Genomic DNA, 25,060 nt, shown 5'->3' with positions numbered 1-25,060 from the left:
TGTCTTTTTGCTGTTGAGGTATTTCAGTATCTTGTAAATTTTAGAGATTAGACCCTTATAAGATTTGTTATAGCCAGAATTTTTTTCCTAGTCCGTAAGTTGTCTTTTTATTCTTTTGGTGAAGTCCTTGATGAGCATAAGTGTTCGTTTTTTAGGAGCTCCCAGTTATCTAGTTTCTCTTCTGCTGTTTGTGCATTGTTAGTTATGGCTTGTATTGTTTATGCCATGTATCAGGGCTCCTAGCATTGTCCTTATCTTTTCTTCCATCATCTTTATTGTTTTAGATTTTGTATTTAGGTCCTTGATCCATTTTGAGTTAGTTTTTGTACATGGTATGAGGTATGTTTTCTCTCATTGGAAAACACTTAGTTCTTTTAATGGCAGTTAATGCTAAGTAGACTTTTAAGGATTAAGAAAATATTAAATCAATTTTGGAGGCTGAGAGGACTTCAGTTTTCCCTCCCATATTTCCCTTGGAATATTTTCTATATTTTCAAAAATTTCAAGAGGCGAGGCCAAGATGGCTGACTAGGTAGATGCTAACTCGGATCCCTCTTCCAACAAAGACTTGGAAAAACGAGTGAATCGATCACATACATGACAATCTACGAATCCTGACCATCAAACACAGATATAAAGAGTTGACCTGAGTGGCAGGTGACTGAAAAGCTGAGTCCTGAAGCAGCAACTGCCCTCACGGTTCCCTGTTGCCGAGTGGCGGGGCTGATAGCTGCTTGCTGAGGCGGGACAGGCATGGGACACAGCCCTAACCCCTAGCCCCATGGGGTAACCACCGTACAGACTCAGCCAGCGCAAGCAGGCTGCACACTGACACGGCTAATGAGAGAACAAGCAACCACAGGGAAGCAGCGACTGTTTCTGGAGCCTGGAGCCAGTGTCCCAGTCAGAAAACCTTGGCGCCAGGCTTTGAACTGGGCTCAGGGGAGCTGAGCACAGCATCCTGAGACGGCGCAAACACAGGATGCAGCCCTAGCCCCCAGAAGTGACCTTGGGGGAAGCCCAGCCAGTGCACACAAGCAGCGCAGCGACACGGCTGACAGGAGGAGAAGGCACCGAGAGGCAGCGACTGGTCTTAGAGCCTGGAGTTCGGCGTCCCAGCCGGGGAAACTTGTCGCTGGACTTTGGACTGGGAGTGGAGGAACTGACCACGGCTTCTGAGACAGCACAAGCACAGAATGCGGGCCTGACCCTCGGGGGCAATCTTGACCCAGCCGACTTATGCACAGGCTACACACCCCTCAGGAATCTCAGATAAAACAGTCCTCACCAAGCAAGATAAGTAACTTTGTCTATATTCCTGGGTGCTACTCTCTCATATCTATCTGATCCCTGCCCTCCCCTTAACAGGTGGCTTCATTAACATTGGAATTTCCTGGGCCAGAGAGTGAAGTGCTCTGCGGGTTTTTTTGTTTTTTTTTTTGTCTTTTCCTAACCCATTCTCCTGACCTGAGAGAAGCAGCTACAAAAAACCCAGGGACCAAAAATCCTTTCCTGACTTCCGAAAATTGGACTAAAAATACAGAACCAGCTCCAGCCAAGCATATGAGATCCACAGTCTTGGGCTTTCATCCCTACAGGGAACAAGGTGGCTATTATACTGCAAAGGCAATTCTGATAGTGATCTGACTGTAATCGTTTTAGCGGATTACTGGAAAGACAAGTTTCCCGGGTCTGGTATCTCTACCTATTAAACAGAGCCCTCACTGACCCACAACAGGGAACTGAGGGCTGAAGCTCCACCCAAACCACCTAGCCTCCTGCCATAAGGGTCTGAGGATAGCGACATCTACCAATCTATAGAGGTACATGCACTGGGTGCCTAAGGTACAGCTGCAGAGCCCACCCACCAAAGTGCTTTAGGAATAGAGACACACCTACCTCACCGGCAATTGGGGGAAGCCTGTCAGCATCCTGCCCCTCCTGGAGTGTGACCCCCTGCTGCTACTAGAATCTGGTGCACACAGCTATCACCACTACTCCTCTAAGTGAATAGGTGACAGGCTACACCACACACCTGGTGACCCAAAATCAGATTCTACTCAAGAATAGTAAATGGACTCTTAGGCTTATATATCTGGTAACAGTCCAAACCACCTAGTAACAGGACATAAGTGATTCCAAGGCTTCAATGATCAAGACGGCGCAATCTAGTAGCCCATCTACGTGTATTGAAAGAAAACAAAACAAGATAAGACTCAGTGAGCAAATAAAAAATAAATCATTACCATATCTTATAGATGGCTCGGAGACATGAGTCGATATCAAACCATATAAAGAAGCAGACCACGATTGCTTCCACAACTCCCCAAATTAAAGAATCAAAATTTTTCCCAAATGAATATACCATCCGGGAATTACCAGATGCAGAATATAAAAAACTAATTTACAGAATGCTTCAAGACATCAGGGATGACCTCATAAATGAAATAAGGCAATCTACAGAAAAAGCCAAGGAACACACTGATAAAGCTCTTGAAGAAATCAAAAAGATTATTCAAGAACTTAGTTGAAAAATTAATAAGCTGCAAGAATCCATAGAGAGACAGCATTCAGAAATCCAAAAGATTAACAGTAAAATTACAGAATTAGACAACTCAATAGGAAGTCAGAGGAGCAGAATCGAGCAATTAGAATGCAGAGTGGGGGAATGGGAGGATAAGGCAATTGACACCAATATAGTTGAAGAAAAATCAGATAAAAGAATTTCAAAAAATGAAGAAACCCTAAGAATCATGTGGGACTCTATCAAGAAGGAATAACTTGTGTCTGATTGGAGTTCCAGAACAAGGAGGGATAACAGAAAATACAGAGAGAATAGTTGAAGATCTGTTGGCAGAAAACATCCCTGACATCGTGAAAGGTGAAAGGATATCTATCAAAGATGCTCATCAAACCCCATATAAGACTGATCCAAAAAGAAGATCACCAAGACATATTATCATTAAACTTGCCAAAACCAAAGATAAAGAGAAAATTTTAAAAGCAGCCAGGGATAAAAGAAAGGTCTCCTACAAAGGAGGATCAATAAGAATAAGTTCAGACTATTCAGCAGAAACCGTGCAGTCAAGAAGGCAATGGGATGACATATATAGAGCACTGAAGGAGAAAAACTGCCAGCCAAGGATCATATATCCAGCAAAACTCTCTCTCAAATATGAAGGTGAAATTAAAACATTTACAGATAAACACAAGCTTAGAGAATTTGCAAAAACCAAACCAAAGCTACAAGAAATACTAAAGGAAATTGTTTAGTCAGAAAATCAATAATATCAGATACCAACACAACACAAGGCCACAGAACAGAACATCCTGATATCAACTCAAATAGGGAAATCACAAAGACAAATTAAGACTAATTTTAAAAAGAAAAAAATGCTCAAAACAGGTAATCATTGAACTCATTATGTAAAAGGTCACAATAATCAAAAAGAGGGACTAAATACAGGAGGCATAGAACTGCCATATGGAGAGGAAAACAAGGTGATATAGGGCGATAAAAGTTAGGTTTTTACTTAGAAAAATAGGGGTAAATATTAAGGTAACCACAAAGAAGTCTAACAATTCCTAACTCAAAATAAAGAAAAACATAATGACTCAGCAAACATAAATTCAACTACTATGAAAATGAGGAACACACAATTTACAAAGAAAAACGTCTCAGCACAAAAAAGTAAGTGGAAAAATGAAATTGTCAACAACACACAAAAGAAGGCATCAAAATGACAGCACTAAACACATAGTTATCTATAATGATGCTGAATGTAAATGGACTAACTGCACCAATAAAGAGACAGAGAGTCTCAGACTGGATAAAGAAACATGATCCGTCTATATGCTGCCTACAAGAGACGCACCTTAGACTTAGAGACACAAACAAACTAAAACTCAAAGGATGGAAAAAAATAAACAAACAACAATCAAAAAAGAGGAGTAGCAATATTAATTTCTGACAAAATAGACTTTAAAGTTAAATCCACCACAAAGGATAAAGGACACTACATTATGATTAAAGGGACAATTGACCAGGAAGATATAACCATATTAAATATTTATGCACCCAATGACAGGGCTGCAAGATACATAAAACAAACTTTAACAGAACTGAAAAGTGAGATAGACACCTCCACAATTATAGTAGGAGACTTCAACACAACACTTTCGGAGAAGGATAGGACTTCCAGGAAGAAGCTCAATAGAGACACGGAAGACCTAATTGCTACAATCAACCAACTTGACCTCATAGACTTTTACAGAACACTCCACCCAACAGCTGCAAAATAACTTTTTTTTCTAGTGCACATGGAACATTCTCTAGAATAGATCACATATTAGGTCATAAAATAAACCTTTGCAGAATCCAAAACATCGAAATATTACAAAGCATCTTCTCAGACCACAAGGCCATAAAAGTGGAAATCAATAACAGAAAAATCAGGGAAAAGAAATCAAATACTTGGAAACTGAACAATACCCTGCTGAAAAAAGACTGGGTTATAGAAGACATTAAGGGTGGAATAAAGAAATTCATAGAATGCAATGAGAATGAAAACACTTCCTATCAAAACCTCTGGGACACAGCAAAAGCAGTGCTCAGAGGCCAATTTATATCAATAAATGCACACATATACAAAGAAGAAAGAGCCAAAATCAGAGAACTGTCCCTATAACTTGAACAAATAGAAAGCAAGCAACAAAAGAATCCATCAGGCACCAGAAGAAAACAAATAATAAAAATTAGAACTGAACTAAATGAATTAGAGAACAGAAAAACAATTGAAAGAATTAACAAAGCCAAAAGCTGGTTCTTTGAAAAAATTAACAAAATTGATAAACCATTGGCCAGACCGACTAAAGAAATACAGGAAAGGAAACAAATAACCTGGATAAGAAACAAGATGGGCCATATCACAACAGACCCAACTGAAATTAAAAGAATCATATCAGATGATTACGAAAAATTGTACTCTAACTAATTTGCAAACCTAGAAGAAATGGATGAATTCCTAGAAAAACACTACCTACATAAACTAACACAATCAGAAGCAGAACAACTAAATAGACCCATAACAAAAAAAGAGATTGAAAAGGTAATCAAAAAACTCCGAACAAAAAAAAAGCCCTGGCCCGGATGGCTTCACTGCAGAGTTCTACCAAACTTTCAGAGAGGAGTTAACACCACTAATACTAAAGGTATTTCAAAGCATAGAAAATGATGGAATACTACCAAAGTCAGTCTATGAAACCACCATATCCCTGATACCAAAACCAGGTAAAGACACCACAAAAAAAGAAAATTACAGACCTATATCCTTCATGAACATAGATGCAAAAATCCTCAACAAAATTCTAGCCAATAGAATTCAACAACATATCAAAAAAATAATCCACCACAACCAAGTGGGATTTATACCAGGTATGCAAGGTTGGTTTAATATTAGAAAAACCATTAATGTAATCCACCATACAAATAAAGCAAAAGACAAAAACCACATGATCTTATCAATTGATGCAGAAAAGGCATTTGACAAAGTCCGACACCCATTCATGATAAAAACTCTCAGCAAAATAGGAATTGAAGGAAAATTCCTAAACATAATAAAGGGCATCTATACAAAGCCAACAGCCAACATCATTCTAAATGGAGAGAGCCTGAAAGCATTTCCCTTGAGAACAGGAACCAGACAAGGATGCCCTTTATCACGGCTCTTATTCAACATTGTGTTAGAGGTCCTAGCCAGAGCAATTAGGCTAGACAAAGAAATAAAGGGCATTCGGATTGGCAAGGAAGAAGTAAAATTATCTCTCTTTGCAGATGACATGATCTTATACACAGAAAACCCTAAGGAATCCTCCAGAAAACTACTGAAACTAATAGAAGAGTTCGGCAGAGTCTCAGGTTATAAGATAAACATCCAAAAATCACTTGGATTCCTCTACATCAACAAAAAGAACATCAAAGAGGAAATCACCAAATCAATACCATTCACAGTAGCCCCCAAGAAGATAAAATACTTAGGAATAAATCTTACCAAAGATGTAAAAGACCTATACAAAGAAAACTACAAAGTACTAGTGCAAGAAACTAAAAGGGACCTACATAAGTGGAAAAACATACCTTGCTCATGGATAGGAAGACTTAACATAGTAAAAATGTCTGTTCTACCAAAAGCCATCTATACATACAATGCACTTCCAATCCAAATTCCAATGACATTTTTTAATGTGATGGAGAAACAAATCACCAACTTCATATGGAAGGGAAAGAAGTCCCGGATAAGTAAAGGCATCAAAGAAAAAGAAGAAGAAAGTGGGAAGCCTCACTCCGCCTGATTTTAGAACATATTATACAGCCACAATAGTCAAAACAGCCTGGTACTGGTACAAAAACAGGCACATAGACCAGTGGAACAGAACTGAGAACGCAGATGTAAATCCATCCACATATGAGCAGCTGATATTTGACAAAGACCCACTGTCAGTTAACTGGGGAAAAGATAGTCTTTTTAACAAATGGTGCTGGCATAACTGGATATCCATTTGCAAAAAAAATGAAACAGGACCCATACCTCACACCATGCACAAAAACTAACTCCAAGTGGATCAAAGACCTAAACATAAAGACTAAAACAATAAAGATCATGGAAGAAAAAATAGGGACAACGTTAGGAGACCTAATACAAGGTATAAACAGAATACAAAACATTACTAAAAATGATGACGAGAAACCAGATAACTGGGAGCTCCTAAAAATCAAACCCCTATGCTCATCTAAAGACTTCACCAAAAGAGTAAAAAGACCACCTACAGATTGGGAAAGCATTTTCAGCTATGACATCTCAGACCAGCGCCTGATCTCTAAAATCTAAATGATTCTGTTAAAACTGAACCACAAAAAGACAAATAACCCAATCAAAAAGTGGGCAAAGGATATGAACAAGCACTTCACTAAAGAAGATATTCAGGCAGCTAACAGACACATGAGAAAATGCTCTCGATTATTAGCCATTAGAGAAATGCAAATTAAAACTACAATGAGATTCCATCTCACTCCATCAAGGCTGTCATTAATCCAAAAAACACAAAATAATAAATGTTGCAGAGGCTGCAGAGAGATTGGAACTCTTATACCCTGCTGGTGCGAATGTCAAATGGTACAACCACTTTGGAAATCTATCTGGCGTTTTCTTAAAAAGTTAGAAATAGAACTACCATACAACCCAGAAATCCCACTCCTCGGAATATACCCTAGAGAAATAAGAGCCTTTACACGGACAGATATATGCACACCCATGTTTATTGCAGCACTGTTTACAATAGCAAAAAGCTGGAAGCAACCAAGGTGTCCATCAACGGATGAATGGTTAAATGAATTATGGTATAGTCACACAATGGAATACTACGCTTCGATAAGGAACAGTGACGAATCTGTGAAACATTTCATAACATGGAGGAACCTGGAAGGCATTATGCTGAGTGAAATTAGTCAGATGCAAAAGGACAAATATTCTATAAGTCCACTATTTTAAGATCTTGAGAAATAGTATAAACTGAGAAGAACACATACTTTTGTGGTTATGGGTGGGAGGGAGGGTGGGAGAGGGTTATTTACTGATTAGTTAGTAGATAAGAACTACTTTTGATGAAGGGAAGGACAATACTCAATACAGGGAAGATCAGCTTAACTGGTCTGGACCAAAAGCAAAGAGTTTCCAGGATAAACTGAATGCTTCAAATGTCAGCGGAGCAAGGGCGGGGGTTTGGGGACTATGGCTTAAGGGGACTTGTAAGTCAATTGGCAAAATAAATTCTATTATGAAAACTTTCTGCATCCTACTTTGAAGTGTGGCATCTGGGGTCTTAAATGCTAACAAGCGGCCATCTAAGATGCATCAATTGGTCTCAACCCACCTGAAGCAAAGGAGAATGAAGAACACCCAGGTCAAACGATAATTATGAGTCCAAGAGACAGAAAGGGCCACATGAACTAGAGACTTACATCATCCCGAGACCAGAAGAACTAGATGGTGCCCGGGCACAACCAATGACTGCCCTGACAGGGAGCACAACAGAGAACCCCTGAGGGAGCAGGAGAACAGTGGGATGCAGACCCCAGATTCTCATAAAAAGACCAGACTTAATGGTCTGACTGAGACTAGAAGAATCCCGGCAGTCATGGTCCCCAAACCTTCTGTTGTCCCAGGACAGGAACCATTCCCAAAGACAACTCATCAGACATGGAAGGGACTGGACAGTGGGTTGGAGAGAGATGCTGATCAAGAGTGAGCTAATTGTATCAGGTGGACACTTGAGACTGTGTTGGCATCTCCTGTCTGGAGGAGAGATGGGAGGGTAGAGAGGGTTAGAAACTGGCAAAATTGTCATGAAAGGAGAGACTGGAAGGAGGGAGGGGGCTGACTTATAAGGGGGAGATTAAATGGGAGTTTGTAGTAAGGTGTATATAAGCTTATATGTGACAGACTGACTTGATTTGTAAACTTTCACTTAAAGCACAATAAAAATTATTTTAAAAAGGGGGAAGCAACAGCAACATGAGAAAAAAATTTCAAGATGACTGGACTCTCTCAGGACATTGCAGTGTTCTATCTCACTGTATACAAAGAAAGGGGAATGAGAAATGTGTGTGGCGCTGACGTAGATGAGGAGAAACTGCTGCTGCCTTTGGGGGTAAAAAAAAATTGTGTCCTGGGTCTGAGATTTCTCCTAGATCATCTATACCATATAGTGATTGTGAAGAGAACATAGGGATTTCATTGTCATCCTTCTGGAACCTATTTGTCTTCAAAGTGTTTAGTTTCAAAGGGTCCTTAGCATGAGATCCAGTTCCCTGGAAAAGTTCTTCATCTTGAGGAAATTTTATGCATCCATGTATAATAGCTAAAAATTGTGACACAACCGTCTGAAGACTTGGCAGCTCTCTACAGGCATTCCATCCCAAAGTTACATGCATTTCCCCAGGAAGATAAAAATTTGATACCTACGGGTAATTCACACCTTTTCATTGCAATGCTGCTTAGGGTTGCTCACTTTATCTTCAGTGGTGGACTAAGTGAGTGTATGTGTGTGTATATGGCAGAAGACTTTCTACAATGACTTGTAAGATGAGATTTTGAAATGTATCTTTCCCTTCACTGTTGAGAAATCGCTCTATGTCTGTGTGTCAGAAAAAACTGTTAGAGTGCTACAACATAAATTAAAATTTCCTGTTCCCTGCTCAGCTATAGGGTCTTTATGAGTTGGAATCAACTTGATGGCAGTGGTTTTTGTTTGGTTTTTTTGCTCAGCTATGTCCCGTTTCTTCTCTCTCAACCACAAGAAGTACTTCCTTCTCTGTGCATCTCCTTTTCTTATTACTTTGCTGTGTGTGTTTCACGTTTTGATGCCTTAGTCCTCTGAAACTTCTGCAGGCAATTACATAGTGATGGGCATTTAAGGAAGAAATACTTTTCAAAACTAAGAAAAATGTGCCTCAGTGTTAAATAATATAATCATTGTCTAACCTAATTTGTTATTCACATTTTTATACATTATACATTAGTTAACTCTTTCAGTCTTAAAAAACACTATTCATGGGAGTGAAATGCCATTTCAGAACTGATAAGAACCTTAGGGATACCCTTGTTTTAGAGATGTGGATACTTTATTATTTAGGATGTAAATTGTGATATAATTATGATGTAAAAAAATGCTGTGTTACAAATGAGCATAAGGAAATTTAAATAACTGAACAATTTGAAGGAATATATGCACATCACTTCTTTACAACTAAATTCCTCTAGGCTGGCAAGACAGGACCCGGATTTTGTTTCAGAAACTCTTGTTGATTCATCAGCCCCACTTCTCCTAGCTAGTTCTTTATCCTTTTCTACCATCTATTCTTTCCGTCATCACATTGCTGCCAACTTTTTCCTTAAAGCATATTAGGCTTTTCCGTAAACATCCTCAGTGGTTGCCAATTCTCCACACCCTTCTAAAAGTAAGGTAATATTGAAAAAGGCACAGATTACTTTATTTTCACATTACTTTACTTTTGGAAGAAGAGGGGCATAGAAGGGAAGTTGATTACTACAGGCATGTTTTACAGTGGGGCCATCTTCTATGACGTTCTGTTTTACAGCATAACTATCTTGTATGATGTTCTAATTTTTTTTTTTCAATAAAAAATTAGTGTCGAAACCTGTAATCCTTAGAACTGTCAAGGTCATCAAAAACAAAGTTTGAGAAAGTACTCAAACAAAGAGAAGCCTATGGAGACATGGCCATCAAGTGTGATATAGGGGACCCTGAAACAGAAAAAGTACATTACAATAAAACTGAGGAAATCTGAAAAAAATGGGGCTTTAATTAATAATACCATTGATATTGGTTTACTAATTGTAACAAATATACCATACCGTACCAGAAGATGTTAGTAATAGGGGAAACTGCATGTGTAGGATATACCAGAACTTCCTGTGCTATCTTCACGATAATTCTGTCAATCTAAGACTATTCTAAATAAAGCTTATTGTTAAAAATAATAAAATATTTGCTTTAACAGCTTATAACAACAAAAGCAACAACAACTACAAGAAAATAGTAGACCCCCTACTTCACCCCTTTGACCCTCTCTGCTGAGGGAAACGCTTTCAGCTCTTTTAGCTGTTTCCTCTGTTGCAGTTAGGTGCTGTCAAGTGGGTTCCAACTCACAGTGACCCTATGTCCAACAGAAGGAAACGCTGCCCAGTCCTGCACCATCCTCTTAATTATTGTTACTTTTGAGTCCGTTGTTGCAGATAATGTGTCAGTTCATCTCACTGAGGGTCGTCCTCTTTTCCGCTGCCCCTCTACTTTATCAAGCATGATGTCCTTCTCCAGGGACTGGTCCCTCCTGATTCCTCTGTTACTAATGTATATTTTCTAAATAGTATTATTGCTGAAGGAATGTTCTTGATTTCTCACTCTTATGCATTATCATCTTTACTATAGCACCCCACTCTTGCACCGCTACGAACAACCTCTATTTAAAAGGGGGAAATATCTCTACTGTTGTCCGTATTTTCACACTATAGTTATATCAGTATTTTGGATTATATCAGTATTCCTTGTAATATCACACATAGCTGAACTATGCACCATTTTCTTTCATAAACCACTGTTTTCTCCTGGAATTTACAATGGTGTCTTTGCTATTTGTTTTTTGACTAATTTTCTATATGTCTATCAGTATTTTTCCCCAGAGCTTTCCAAGAGAGATAAAAACCTACTCTCTGTATAGAGTGTATTAGGTGCTCTCTCAGCCTGCATCTTAACTGTTGTCTTAGTGTTTCCATTCACCATTCTTTGGAGAATTTTCTTTGCCTCTCTCGTGTCAGATGCCCTGTTTCCTAGATGTCATATCTCCCTCTTTTTTTATTTCCTCTCTGTGATGATGTTTAAAGTTTCTCACATGTGTGTAGTTTTTCTTGCCTTTGAACACATGGTGGGCTTGCACTTCCCTGCCGCAGGGGGTTGAGGCTTGGCCACGCAGTCTTTGGCCAGTGAGGTGTAAGCAGAGCTGACACATGTCCTTCTGGGCAGAAGCTGCAAGAATTGGTGATGCATCAGCCAGGGTGAGGTTGATGATGATACAGGGCAGAACACAGGGACAACTGGCAATGGACATGGAGCTTATACAAGGAATAAACCTTTGATTTTAAGCCCCTGAGATTTGGGGGCTGTTACGGCCTTGTCTCTCCTGATTGATGTAATCCCTTGATTTGGCAAATCACACCATTGAAAGGTTCTTGAAAGAGTGAATGAGACGTAACTTTTTATGCATGTCTGTCTTAGTTATCTAGTGCTCTATCTAGTGTGCTACAACAGAAACACCACAAGTGGATCACTGTAACAAACGGAAACTTATTCTCTCACAGTCTAGAAGGCTAGGAGTCTGAATTCAGGACGACAGCTCCAGGGAAGGCTTTCTCTCTCTGTTAGCTTTGGGAGAAGGTGTTTGTCATCAATCTTCCCCTGGTCGAGGAGCTTCTCAGCACAGGGACCCTGGGTCCAAAGGATGCAGTAACTCCTGGTGTGACTTTCTTGGTGGCATGAGGTCCCTCTCCCCTCTGGTCACTTCTCCCCTTTATATCTCAAAAGATATTGACTCAAGATAAAACCTAATTCTGTAGATTAAGTCCTGCCTCATTGACATAACTGCCTCTAATTCTGCCTCATTAACATCATAGAGGTTAGGATTTATAACACATAGGATAATCACATCAGATCACAAAATGGTGGACAGTCACACAGTACTGGGGATCATGGCCTAAGGTGACACATATTTTGGGGGGACACAATTCGGTCCATGACAGTGTCTGAAAATGTGATTATTCTGTCCTCATGTTTGATAGTCTGACTGGGTATTGTGTACTGAGTATTATGGCCCTCATAATTTTGGAGGTATGTTTTTCTTGTCTTCTGTCTTCCAGTGTTGCTATTGAGAAATCCAGTGTCATCCTGTTTCCCGATTCTTTGTATGAACTTTTTCTTTTTTTCTTTCGGTTAGCCTTTTCCTTAACATCAGTTGTCTTGGTTTCTTGGTGCTACTGTAACTGAAATACCACAAGTGGGTGCCATTAACAAACAAAAATTTATTTTCTAACACTTGAGGAGGCTCGATGTCCAAATTCAGGGCTCTGGCTCCAGGAGAAGGCTCTCTCTCTGTCAGCTCTGGAGGAAGTTCCTAGTCTCCCTTCAGCTTCTCTCCCTTGATTCCTTGGGCATCTCCATGTGAAATCTGTCTTCCCATCTGTGCTTGCTTCCTTCTATGCCTAAACTGGGCTTTTACATCTCAAAAGTGATTGGTTATGCTGCTGTGACCTCATTAGCGTAACAAAAACTCTATTCCCAAATGGGATTATATCCACAGATAGTATTCCAACACATTTTTGGGGACATAATTTAATCATTAACGCCAGTGCTCTAACATTTTATGATGGTATGCCTTACTGCAGGTCTTAAGTCATATATTTAATTCCCGGAAAAACCTTTTTTATTTCCTTAATAATTCCCTCCCTTTTATATATCTTATTCACTGTTTCTAAAATTCATATTAAATGGGTTTTTCTCTTTCTGAGAAGATCCTCCAATTTTCTTATCTCTTTTGTTTTCTATATCTTTTTTTTTTATCATTTTTTCTGTAGTCTCAGAGATGTCTTCAGCTTTCTCAGTAATTCCAAATTCCACATTAGATTTTTATATAGCATTCTGTACCTTTATTTTTAAAGGCTGCAAAATCTTTGCATATCTCGACTATACAACTACAGATTAATTCTTTGATGTTGTTGTTGTTGTTGTGTCATTGTGTCTCATTTTCCAGGTTCCCTTTTTTATTTTTGGTTTGTGCCTGTCTTTCATGTCAGGTTGCCAGCAAGACTCCACATAATGACTTTGAAAATAGTATTAGTGATTAAAACATCTTATGCTTATTTGTTTTCCAGAGCCAATGCATATAAGTGGCTTATTTGCTTTTGAACAATGCTGTAATATCCTATTTCTGTTCTTAAATATTGGTAGATCTTTTTCTGTTCCTTTTAACTGCTTCTTTTCTCTAATCTTAAAAATTTGAATGCCTCCTGAGATTCAGCCTAGGTCATTTGATCCTCTTTCTGTTTATTCTTCTTTGGAGTCTTTTGCCTAATTTTGTGGCTAAATCACTGTTCCTAAGTAAATAATTCCAAATTCCACATTCAGTTTTGAGATTCTGTTGCTACTCTAAATCCAGCAAAGGTAAATGGAAGGTAACATTGTTTATTACTTTCACCAAATGTGCACCCTTCTTCTTCAACATGTTGATATTGATATTGCCATTCTCCCCATCATTCCACTACTACTTGATTCCACTCTTCTATTTTAGGCCTTCAATCCACATTCTCATTCAACCCTGGCATCTCTTTCTTGTAATGTCTCTTATTTTCCTTTTCCTTCCTTGAAATACTAGTTTAAGCCCTGAAACTCTCTTCTGGGAAGGCCAGTAAAACAACCTCTTAGTCTTTCATCACATCACACTTTTAAAACAATAATTTTTTCTGCTTCTTTTCTGAACATGTTGTTAGGTGCCATCAAGTCAATTCCGACTCATAACAACCCTATATACAGCAGAATGAAACGCTGCCTGGTCCTGTGTCATCTTCACAATCGTTGCTGTATTTGAGCCCATTCTTGCAGCCACTTGTCAGTCCATCTCATCCAGGGCCTTCCTCTTTTTTGATGACCCTCTACATTACCAAGAATGATGTTCTTCTCCAGGAACAGGTCCCTCCTGATAACCTGTCCAAAGTATGTGCAACAAAGCCTTGCCATCCTTGCTTCCAAGGACAACTCAGGCTATACTTCCTCCAAGACAGATTTTTTTCATTCTTTTTGCAGTCTTTGGTATATTCAATATTCTTACCAACACCATGATTCAAAGGCACCAGTTCTTCTTTGGTCTGCTTTCTCATGCATACGGTGCGATTGAAAGTACCATGACTTATGTCTCGTACCATGGTCCTCAAACTGTCAGGCACAACTTTAGTCCTCTTTGCTTTTCAACACTTTTAAGAGATCTTTTCGTGCAGATTTGCCCAATGCAGCACGTAATTTGATTCCTTGACTGCTATTTCCATGGATATTGATTGTGGATCCAAGTAAAATGAAAGCCTTCACAACTTCAATATTTTATCCATTTATCATGATGCTGCTTATTGGCTCAGTTGAGAGGATTTTTGTTTTCTTTATGTTGAGGCGTAATCCATACTGAAGGCTGTAGTCTTTGATTTTCATCAGTAAATGCTTTAAGTCCTTTTCACTTTTAGCAAACAAGATTGTGAAATGGAACACATAAAGATCAATTTCCTAAACATTAGTGAGCTGAAGTGGATCAGTGATGGCCATTTTGAATCAGACAATTATATGGTCTACTCTGCCAGAAATGACAAATTGAAGAGGAGTGGCATTGCAGTCATCATCAAAAAGAACATTTCAAGATCTATCCTGAAGTACAACGCTGCAGTGATAGTATAATATCCATATACCTACAAGGAAGATCAGTTAATAGGACTATTATTTAAATTTACACACCCATCTCTAATGGTAAAGATGAGAAAATTGAATATTTTTTTACCAATTTCTGCATTCTGAAATTGATTAAACATGCATTCAAGATGCAATAATAATTACTGGTGATTGGAATATGAAAGTTGGAATCGAAGGATCAGTAGTTGGATAATATGGCCTTGGTGATAGAAAAGACACTGTAGATCGCATGATCAGAATTTTGCAAGACCAATAACTTACTCATTGCAAATACCTTTTCCAACAACATAAATGGCAACTATATATGTGGACCTTACCAGATGGAAAACACAGAAATCAAATTGACTGGAAAACACAGAAATCGAATCGACTACATCTGTGAAAAGAGAGGATGGAAAACTCAATATCATCAGTCAGAACAAGGTCAGGAGCTGACTGCAGAACAGACCATCAATTGCTCATATTCAAGTTTAGGTTAAAGCTGAAGAAAATCAAAACAAGTCCACAAAAAGTAAAATATGTCCTTGATACTACCTGAATTTACGAACCATCTCAAGAATAGATTTGATGCACTGAACACTAATGACTGAAGACCAGACGAGTTGTGGGTTGACATCAAGGACATCATACATGAAGAAAGCAAAAAGTCATGAAAAATAGGAAAGAAAGAAAAGACCAAAATGGATGTCAGAAGAGACTCTGAAACTTGCTCTTGAATGTAGAGTAGCTAAAATAAATTGAAGAAATGAGGAAATAAAAGAACTGAAAAGAAGATTTCTAAGGGCAGCCCAAGAAGACAAAGAAAAGTATTAAAATGAAATGTACAAAGACCTGAGATAGAAAACCAACAGGGAGGAACATTATCAGCAATTCTCAATCTGAAAAAAACTGAAGAAAAAAATTCAAGCTTCAAGTTGCAATACTGAAAGATTCTATGGGCAAAATATTGAACAATGCAGGAAGCATCAAAAGGTGGAAGGAATACATAAAGTCACTGTACCAAAAAAAATTGGTCAACACTCAACCATTTCAGGAGGTAGCATATGAACAAAAACTGGTGGTATTGAAGGAAGAAGTCCAAGCTGCACTAAAGTCAGTGACAAAAATCAAGGCTCTAGGAGTTGACGGAATAGCAATTGAGATGTTTCAACAAACAGATGCAGCACTGGAGGTGCTCGCTCGTCTATATCAAGAAATTTGGAAGACAGGTACCTGGCCAACTGACTGGAAAATATCCATATTTTGACCATTCCAAAGAAGGTGATCCAGTTGAGTAATATAATTAATATCATGCATGTCATGGATTGAACTGTGTTCCCCCAAGACATCTGTCAGTTTGGCTAGGTCATGATTCCCAGTATTGTATGATTGTCTACTATTTTGTCATCTGATGTGATTTTCCTATGTGTTGTAAATCCTGTCACTATGATCTTAATGAGATGGATTAGCAGCAGTTATATGGATGAGAGCTACAAGATTAGATAGTGTCTTAAGCCAATCTCTTTTGAGATATAAAAGAGAGGACCAGGCAGAGAGACATGGGGACCTCATACCACCAAGAAAGCAGCACTGGAGCAGAGCATATCTTTTGGACCCAGGGTCCCTGCACCTCAGAAGCTGCTTGACCAGGGGAAGATTGATGACAGAGACCTTCCTCCAGAGCCAACAGACAGAGAAAGACTTCCCCTGGAGCTGACACCCTGGATTTGGACTTCTAGCCTCCTAGGCTATGAGAAAATAGAATTCTGTTGAAGCCATCCACTTGTGGTATTTCCATTACAGCAGCACTAAATAACCAAGACAACACACAAGTAAAATTTTGCTGAAGATAATTTCAAAGGCAGTTGCAGCTGTACTTCGAAGAGAATTGGCAGAAATTCAAGCTGGATTCAGAAAAGAACTTGATTGAGAGATACCATTGCTGATGTCAGATGGATTGTGCCTGAAAGCAGGGAATACTAAAAAATGTTTGCTTGTGTTTTATTGACTATGCAAAGGTATTCAGCTATGTGGATCATAACAAATTATGGTTGACATTATGAAGAATGTAAATTCCAGGGCACTTAATTGTGCTCATGAGGAACCTGTGCATACAAACAGAACAAGGGGATAGTGCATGGTTTAAAATCAGGAAAGTATAAGTATCCTTTCACCATACTTATTCTGTCTGTATGCTGAGCAAATATTCCGAGAAGCTGTACTATATGAAGAAGAACACAGCATCAGGATTGGTGGATTTTTTAACATAACCTCAAGATTTTATTGTCTTGATAACATTATTTCAGGTGAAGGGAAAGTCAACACACAATACAGGGGAAGTCAGCACACCTGAACTAAACCAAAAGCTAAGAAGTTTCCTGAATACAATCGAACACTTTGAAGGCCAGAGTAGCAGGGGTAGGGGTCTGGGGACCATAGTTTCAGGGCACATCTAGGTCAATTGGCATAACAAAATGCATTAAGAAAACGTTCTGCACCCCACTTTGGTGAGTGGCGCCTGGGGTCTTAAAAGCTAGTGGCCATCTAAGATGCATCAATTGGTCTCAACCCACCTGGAGCAAAGGAGGATGAAGAACACCAAAGACACAAGGAAAATAAGAACCCAAGAGACAGAAAGGGCCACATAAACCAGAGACTCCGTCAGTCTGAGACCTGAAGAACTAGATGATGCCTGGCTACCACCAATGACTGCCCTGACAGGGAACACAACAGAGAATCCTTGATGGAACAGGAGAAAAGTGGGATGCAGACTTCAAATTCTAGTAAAAAGACCAGACTTAATGGTCTGACTGAGACTAGAGGAACCTCAGGCATGGCCCCCGGACTTTTTGTTAGCTCCAAACTAAAACCTTCTCAAAGCCAACTCTTCAGACAAAAATTAGACTGGACTATAAGACATAAAATGATACTGGTGAGGAGTGTGCTTCTTAGTGCAAGTAGACACATGAGACTATGTGGGCAGCTCATGTCCAGAGGTGAGATGAGAAAGCAGAGGGAGACAGGAGCTGGTGGAATGGACATGGGAAATACAAGGTAGAGAGAAAGTGTGTGTGTTGTCATATTGTAGGGAGAGCAACTAGGGTCACGTAACAACGTGTGTATAAGTTTTTGTAAGAGAAACTAACTTGAGCTGTAAACTTTCACTTAAAGCACAATAAAAAAAGAGAAATAAAAAAGATTTTATTGTCTTGATAATAAAACAAAATGAAACTTAGAACTGGGTCACTTGGCCCTTTCTCTTCTTATCTCCTCCCGGTTCAAAATGCTTGCATCTCTTCATTGCCAGCATTCTCTTAGATCTACAGTCAGGCTCAGTGCATTCAAGCCTCAACGCAATCTTCTTTGTAGTTTCAGCTTTCCTCTGGAAAACTGACTTAGTCTGCCCACCAAATCCACTCTGCTTCCTGTCGTAACACCTCCTTCCCATGGCATATAGAGAACCTTTGTTCTTCTAGTGTGTGTCACTCTGTGGAGTTGGTGCTTACCACACTTCTTTCAGAAATTCCCACAGCTTTTAGGAACATTCACCATGTTTGTGGGAGCATTATCGGCACGAAAAGCTAAAAAATTAATTTCTTGAATGAAGCCTTTTGCCCCTACACATCCCTTGGCTCCTTTGTCCTTTACCCTGTAATGTACTTAGCTTGGATTCACTTCTACTCTTCTTCTACCACAGGTTGCAGCTTAGCATCTCATGGGCTGAGTCCAGCTCACAGATATTTCTGGTTTTATCTGAAGAGGGTTTTAAAAATATTTGACCCTGTGATCTTTTTCAAGCATGGTGTAATATGGGATGCATACGTAATGCCTGAAGAAGTACCTTGTGAAATATATTATTGAAAATCACGTTTAGAAGTTGTAGTGTAAGAATCTATTCTTCAGAGTAAGAGGGTTCCTATTATATAAGAATCTGTTCTTTTCCTTAAGTTAATATGACAATAAATGTCAGATATTGAGAAATGTGGACTTATTCAGGGGTCTTGGTTTTCGATAAATTTAGGATATGCAATGGGAATGTACATAATATCTAAGAAGATGGTAGTGATTTTGTTAAAATGTAGTCAGAGTTCCCTGTAATTGTTTTTAACAGAATGGGTTTCAAAGTTTAAATAAACCAAAAAAAAGTTTGAATAAAACTTTTAAAAAAAGTTCAAATAAACACCATACAATGGAATAGCAGTATTGTCATTTGGATAAATTTTAAAGATTATGATGGCTAGTACCCAATGACTTTGCTGAAAAATTAAATCATATAGCCCTTTATGAGTTCATCGCTGTTCCCAGGCCCCCCATAACCCTTTTCTTTGTTGTTGATGCTCTCTCCTGGGTATATGTGTGTAAATTCATGGTTTGTTCTATGATTCTTTGCACAGTTACTTAGAACAGAGGGTATCTACACATCCAAATACCAACTTTCCGGGATGCATTCTTCCCAGCAGGTGTGCAAAGCCTTAAAAGGGGATGAGATCAGGACTTCAGTGAGGCATTCACATGGAGACTGTGTTTTTTGTGAAGGTGAATTTGTGGGCAGGGCAGTGACCACCTGTGTGAGTCCAGCACTTAGCTCAGCACTTTATCTCTTAGGAAGGTCATTGCAGCGTTCTCCAGACGAGTGACGTGAGTGGCCAAAGGAGATTTTAAAGATGTGTCAGGAGAGTGTTTATTTGTAGAACTATTGAAAGGGATATCATTTTCAATCCAAAAAACTGCTATTTACCAGCTACGCTAAAAAACCGAAGAGTTAAAATCACTAGAATAAGCCAACAAGAAAAAAATAATGTTAAAGCGTGTTCGGAATGTGGCACAGGAGACGTACAACATAAGCAGTGTGTGTTCCTTTTCTGCATCACCACATTACAGTCACTCATGTCCATCGTGGTGACACTGCACAGCTGCCAGACTCACGAAACACGTTCTAATCCAAAGAAGAAACAAAGTTCTGTTACCTTGGGATGTAATCTCAGTAGTATTTTTTTTTCTTTTTACAAATTTAAAAACAATTTATGTGTAACATTTCTTCTATGTAACTTTCAGTCATTTGGAATGTACAAAAAAAAAAAATTTCATTTCCAAATTGATCTAAATAGTTTATATTCTTAACTTTGATTTTAAAATCTCAGTGAAAAATCCTGATGTTTAGGGACTAAACTCTTGTATTGCAAATATTCCTAGTCCTTGTGTAGTCCCATTTGGCCAGGCCTTTGGTCTCTTCTGGAAGGAAGCTTTGTGCGTAGAGCTTGCAGTACCTGGGACCTCGCTTCTCATCTCTGTCTGCAGCAAGCCCCAAATCTCCTGGGAATCCAAAGACATCTTCTGAACTATGTGATTAAAGGGCTACTTAATTTTTTTGCCAACAAAATAACATTGGTTACAAAATCTTATAAAGGGATTTTGAGATAAAACCATGTGGAAGTTATTAACAACATCAGCATGCCCCTTGAACAGATGTCCCTTCATCTGCATGCTCATGTTTCTTACCCTTGGTTTGCTTTCTTTCTCTAGGAGTGGCAAAACTCAATTCAGAAGAATGCAGGACTTGCATTTATCGAGCTCATCAATGAAGGAAGGTAATTAATTTTACAGTTTTGGACAACTGGTCAGTATACATTTTATTCCAGTGGGCAACTGCTCTTCTCTACCATCTGTTCCAAAAATGTATAAGAAAAGACCTTTCAGTTAAAGAGTTTGAACACACAGGTACCTCAGCTTTAAATTAGCAAAGTTTAAAATGTTAAACATTTTTTTTTGGAGAAAAAAAAAGCACGTACTAACTAAAGAGACAGACTTTATAATGTTTTTGTGAGCTTTGAGCTGCATCTCGCCGAGTAGTGAAGTTGTTCTACATGGATCAGGCCAACCTGATCTGCAGCCCCATCTGCCGTTCCATCTGCTTCCACGGCAGTGCTCACTGTTCACCCCTTCCGCCCGTCCTCACTCATAGCAAGGAATTTGATCTGAACACCCCATACCCTCTGGTGTCCAACTGAACATGGGAAGGATGTTAAATGTAGGAAGTATAACTTGCTAAAGAATTTATACAGACCATGCTTAAACCGACGCCATCAGGAAAGTTGTGTCTGGGCACATCACTCTCTTTATCACTTTGTGCTGCATGGTAGTTCCTGTGACTTTCCCTGTGGTTTATCGGCGGTGGCCACTCTAAGACAGATGTAGCTGTCATCTCATTGACACCTATAGCTCCACTGGCCAAAGACCTGAATGCTCTACCACTTGAGTTTCCCTTGTGAAGTAGTGCAATCTTTGGAAAATGATTACTGAATATTTGACATAATGTGTTTATTTCTTACTTGCAACCAGGTTTAATTAAATTGGTAAGAAAACAATGTTACCTATATAAAAAATGCATCTCTATCAAGGAGGGCCATGAAATGATATTTTACAAGATATTCCTCAACATTAGTTTATAAATGCTATAAAAAGCCAATTTTTAAAAAATATTGACTTAAATGTAGGTTAGTGTTATTGGGTTTTTCCCATCATGGTAATATTTTCTGGGAAGTAGTCTCTGTCTTTATAACAGTTCATCTTACTATGTATTTCTCATTTTCATATTCCATGGCCTAATTCTTTTTATTCTTTAGTCTTAATAATAAATAATAATAATACAGGCCTGAAATTTAAAATAAGGTTTGCATTCACTGAAAATCAAAAGGTTCAGGAAAATATCAGTTTTCTTTTATAACACAAATAATTTTACATCGTAATAGCACCCTCAGTCTCTTACAAAATTTCACTGTAATAAAAATTGGTAATCATTTCTATCCATCTTCAGGCGATGAAATCAATAAAAAAAAATTGTAAGGCTACCGATTGTCATATCAGTTTTAGAGATATGCTAATTTAACTGCAAAGTTAAACAATGTCTTACCACCAGTAACTCTCTTAAGAGTTAATAGAATTGAACCACCAAAACTTAATTAAGGTTATATATCATAGTAGTTGGAAAATCTGGCCTTGGTGATAGAAACAATGCCAAAGATTGAATGACAGAATTTTGCAAGACCAATGTCTTCTTCATTACAAATACCTCCTTTCGCCAGCATAAGCAGTGACTATACACATGGACCTCGCCAGATGGAACACACAGAAATCAAATTGACTACATCTGTAGAAAGAGACGATGGAAAAGCTCAATATCATCAGTCAGAACAAAGCCAGGGGCTGACTGTGGAACAGACTATCAGTTGGTCATATGGAAGTTGAAGCTGAAACCGAAGAAAATTAGAGCAAGTCCACAAGAGCCAAAATATGACCTTGAGTATATCCCACCTGAATTTAGAGACCATCTGAAGAACAGATTTGATGCATTGAACACTAGTGACCGAAGACCAGACGAGTTGTGGAATGACATCAAGGACATCATCCATGAAGAAAGCAAGAGGTCATTGAAAAGAAAGAAAAAACCAAGATGGATGTCAGAGGAGACTCTGAAACTTGCTCTCGAATGTCGAGCAGCTAAAGCAAAAGGAAGAATTGATGAAGTAAAAGAACTGAACAGAAGATTTCAAAGGGCCTCTCAAGAAGACAAAGTATTATAATGACATGTGCAAAAAGCTGGAGATGGAAAACCAAAAGAGAAGAACACACTCGGCATTTCTCAAGCTGAAAGAACTGAAGAAAAAATTCAAGCCTCAAGTTGCAATAGTGAAGGATTCCATGGATTCAATATTAAACAATGCAGGAAGCATCAAAAGAAGTTGGAGGGAATACACAGAATCCTTATACCAAAAAGAATTAGTCGATGTTCAACCATTTCAAGAGGTGGCATATGATCAGGAACCGATGGCACTGAAGGAAGAAGTCCAAGCTGCTCTGAAGGCACTGGCGAAAAACAAGGCTCCGAAATTGATAGAATATCAATTGAGATGTTTCAACAAACAGATGCAGCACTGGAGGTGCTCACTCGTCTATGCCAAGAAATATGGAAGACAGCTTCCTGGCCAACTGACTGGAAGAGATCCATATTTATGCCTATTCCCGAGAAAGGTGATCCAACCAAATGTGGAAATTATAGAACAATATCACTAATATCCCACGCAAGCAAAATTTTGCTGAAGATCATTCAAAGACGGCTGCAGCAGTAAATCGACAGGGAACTGCCAGAAATTCCGGCCGGTTTCAGAAGAGGACATGGAACCAGGAATATCATTGCTGATGTCAGATGGATCCTGGCTGAAAGCAGAGAATACCAGAAGGATCTTTACCTGTGTTTTATTGACTATGCAAAGGCATTCGACTGTGTGGATCATAACAAACTATGGGTAACATTGGGAAGAATGGGAATTCCAGAACACTTAATTGTGCTCATGAGGAACCTTTACATAGATCAAGAGGCAGTTGTTCAGACAGAACAAGGGGATACTGATTGGTTTAAAATCAGGAAAGGTGTGTGTCAGGGTTGTAGTCTTTCACCATACCTGTTCAATCTGTATGCTGAGCAAATAATCTGAGAAGCTGGACTCTATGAAGAAGAACTGGGCATTAGGATTGGAGGAAGATTCATTAACAACCTGTGTTATGCAAATGACACAACCTTGCTTGCTGAAAGTGAAGAGGAGTTGAAGCACTTACTAATGAAGATCAAAGACCACAGTCGTCAGTATGGATTGCACCTCAACATAAAGAAAACAAAAATCCTCACAACTGGACCAATGAGCAACATCTCGATAAATGGAGAAAAGATTGAAGTTGTCAAGGATTTCATTTTACTTGGATCCACAATCAACAGCCATGGAAGCAGCAGTTAAGAAATCAAAAGACGCATTGCATTGGGTAAATCTGCTGCAAAGGGCCTTTTTAAAGTGTTGAAGAGCAAAGATGTCACCTTGAAGACTATGGTGCACCTGACCCAAGCCATAGTATTTTTAACCACATCATATGCATGTGAAAGCTGGACAGTGAATAAGCAGGACCAAAGAAGAATTGACGCCTTTGGATTGTGGTGTTGGCGAAGAATATTGAATATACCATGGACTGCGAAAAGAATGAACAAATCTGCCTTGGAAGAAATGCGGCCAGAATGCTCCTTAGAGGGAAGGATGGTGAGACTGCATCTTACATACTTTGGACATGTTGTCAGGAGGGATCAGTCCCTGGAGAAGGACATCATGCTTGGCCCAGTACAGGGTCAGCAGAAAAGAGGAAGACCCTCAATGAGGTGGATTGATACAGTGGCTGCAACAATGACCTCAAGCATAAAACGATTGTAAGGATGGCTCAGGACCGGGCAGTGCTTCGTTCTGTTGTGCATAGGGTCACTATGAGTCGGAACCGACTCGATGGCACCCAACAACAACAACATCATAAGATTGTAATACAATATTAAAAGTTACTCGTTTCAGATAACTGGGAGCTCCTAAAAATCAAACACCTATGCTCATCTAAAGATTTCACCAAAAGAGTAAAAAGACCACCTACAGATTGGGAAAGAATTTTCAGCTATGACATCTCCGGCCAGCGCCTGATCTGTAAAATCTATATGATTCTGTTAAAACTCAACCACAAAAGGACAAACAACCCAATCAAGAAGTGGGCAAAGGATATGAACACACACTTCATTAAAGAAGATATTCAGGCAGCTAACAGATACATGAGAAAATGCTCTCGATCATTAGCCATTAGAGAAATGCAAATTAAAACTACGATGAGATTCCATCTCACTCCAACAAGGCTGGCATTAATCCAAAAAACACAAAATAATAAATGATGGAGAGGCTGCGGAGCGATTGGAACTCTTATACACTGCTGGTGGGAATGTAAAATGGTACAACCACTTTGGAAATCTATGTGGCGTTTTCTTAAAAAGTTAGAAATAGAACTACCATACAACCCAGAAATCCCACTCCTCGGAATATACCCTAGAGAAATAAGAGCCTTCACACGAACAGATATACGCACACCCATGTTTACTGCAGCTCTGTTTACAACAGTAAAAAGCTGGAAGCAACCAAGGTGTCCATCAACG

At 38.9% G+C, this 25,060-nt stretch overlaps 1 protein-coding gene and 1 pseudogene across 5 annotated transcripts in view; one reads left to right on the top strand and one right to left on the bottom strand.

Moving 5' to 3' along the window:
- Positions 1–25,060, top strand: part of NBEA (neurobeachin) — a 914,947-nt gene that overhangs the window by 455,644 nt on the left and 434,243 nt on the right. For all 5 annotated transcript variants that reach the window (XM_064269920.1, XM_064269919.1, XM_064269917.1 and 2 more), the window contains one exon: positions 20,578–20,642. In XM_064269920.1, coding sequence (XP_064125990.1) covers positions 20,578–20,642 — 65 coding nt within the window. The remainder of the gene's footprint in view (positions 1–20,577; positions 20,643–25,060) is intronic.
- Positions 17,846–18,724, bottom strand: LOC100660672 (ribosomal protein eL42-like; annotated as a pseudogene).

The sequence above is a fragment of the Loxodonta africana genome, chromosome 17 (genome assembly GCF_030014295.1).
Source record: "Loxodonta africana isolate mLoxAfr1 chromosome 17, mLoxAfr1.hap2, whole genome shotgun sequence".
Classification (NCBI taxonomy): Eukaryota; Metazoa; Chordata; class Mammalia; order Proboscidea; family Elephantidae; genus Loxodonta; species Loxodonta africana.
Note: the sequence above shows the minus strand (reverse complement) of the source record. Positions and strands in the feature narration are given on the sequence as shown.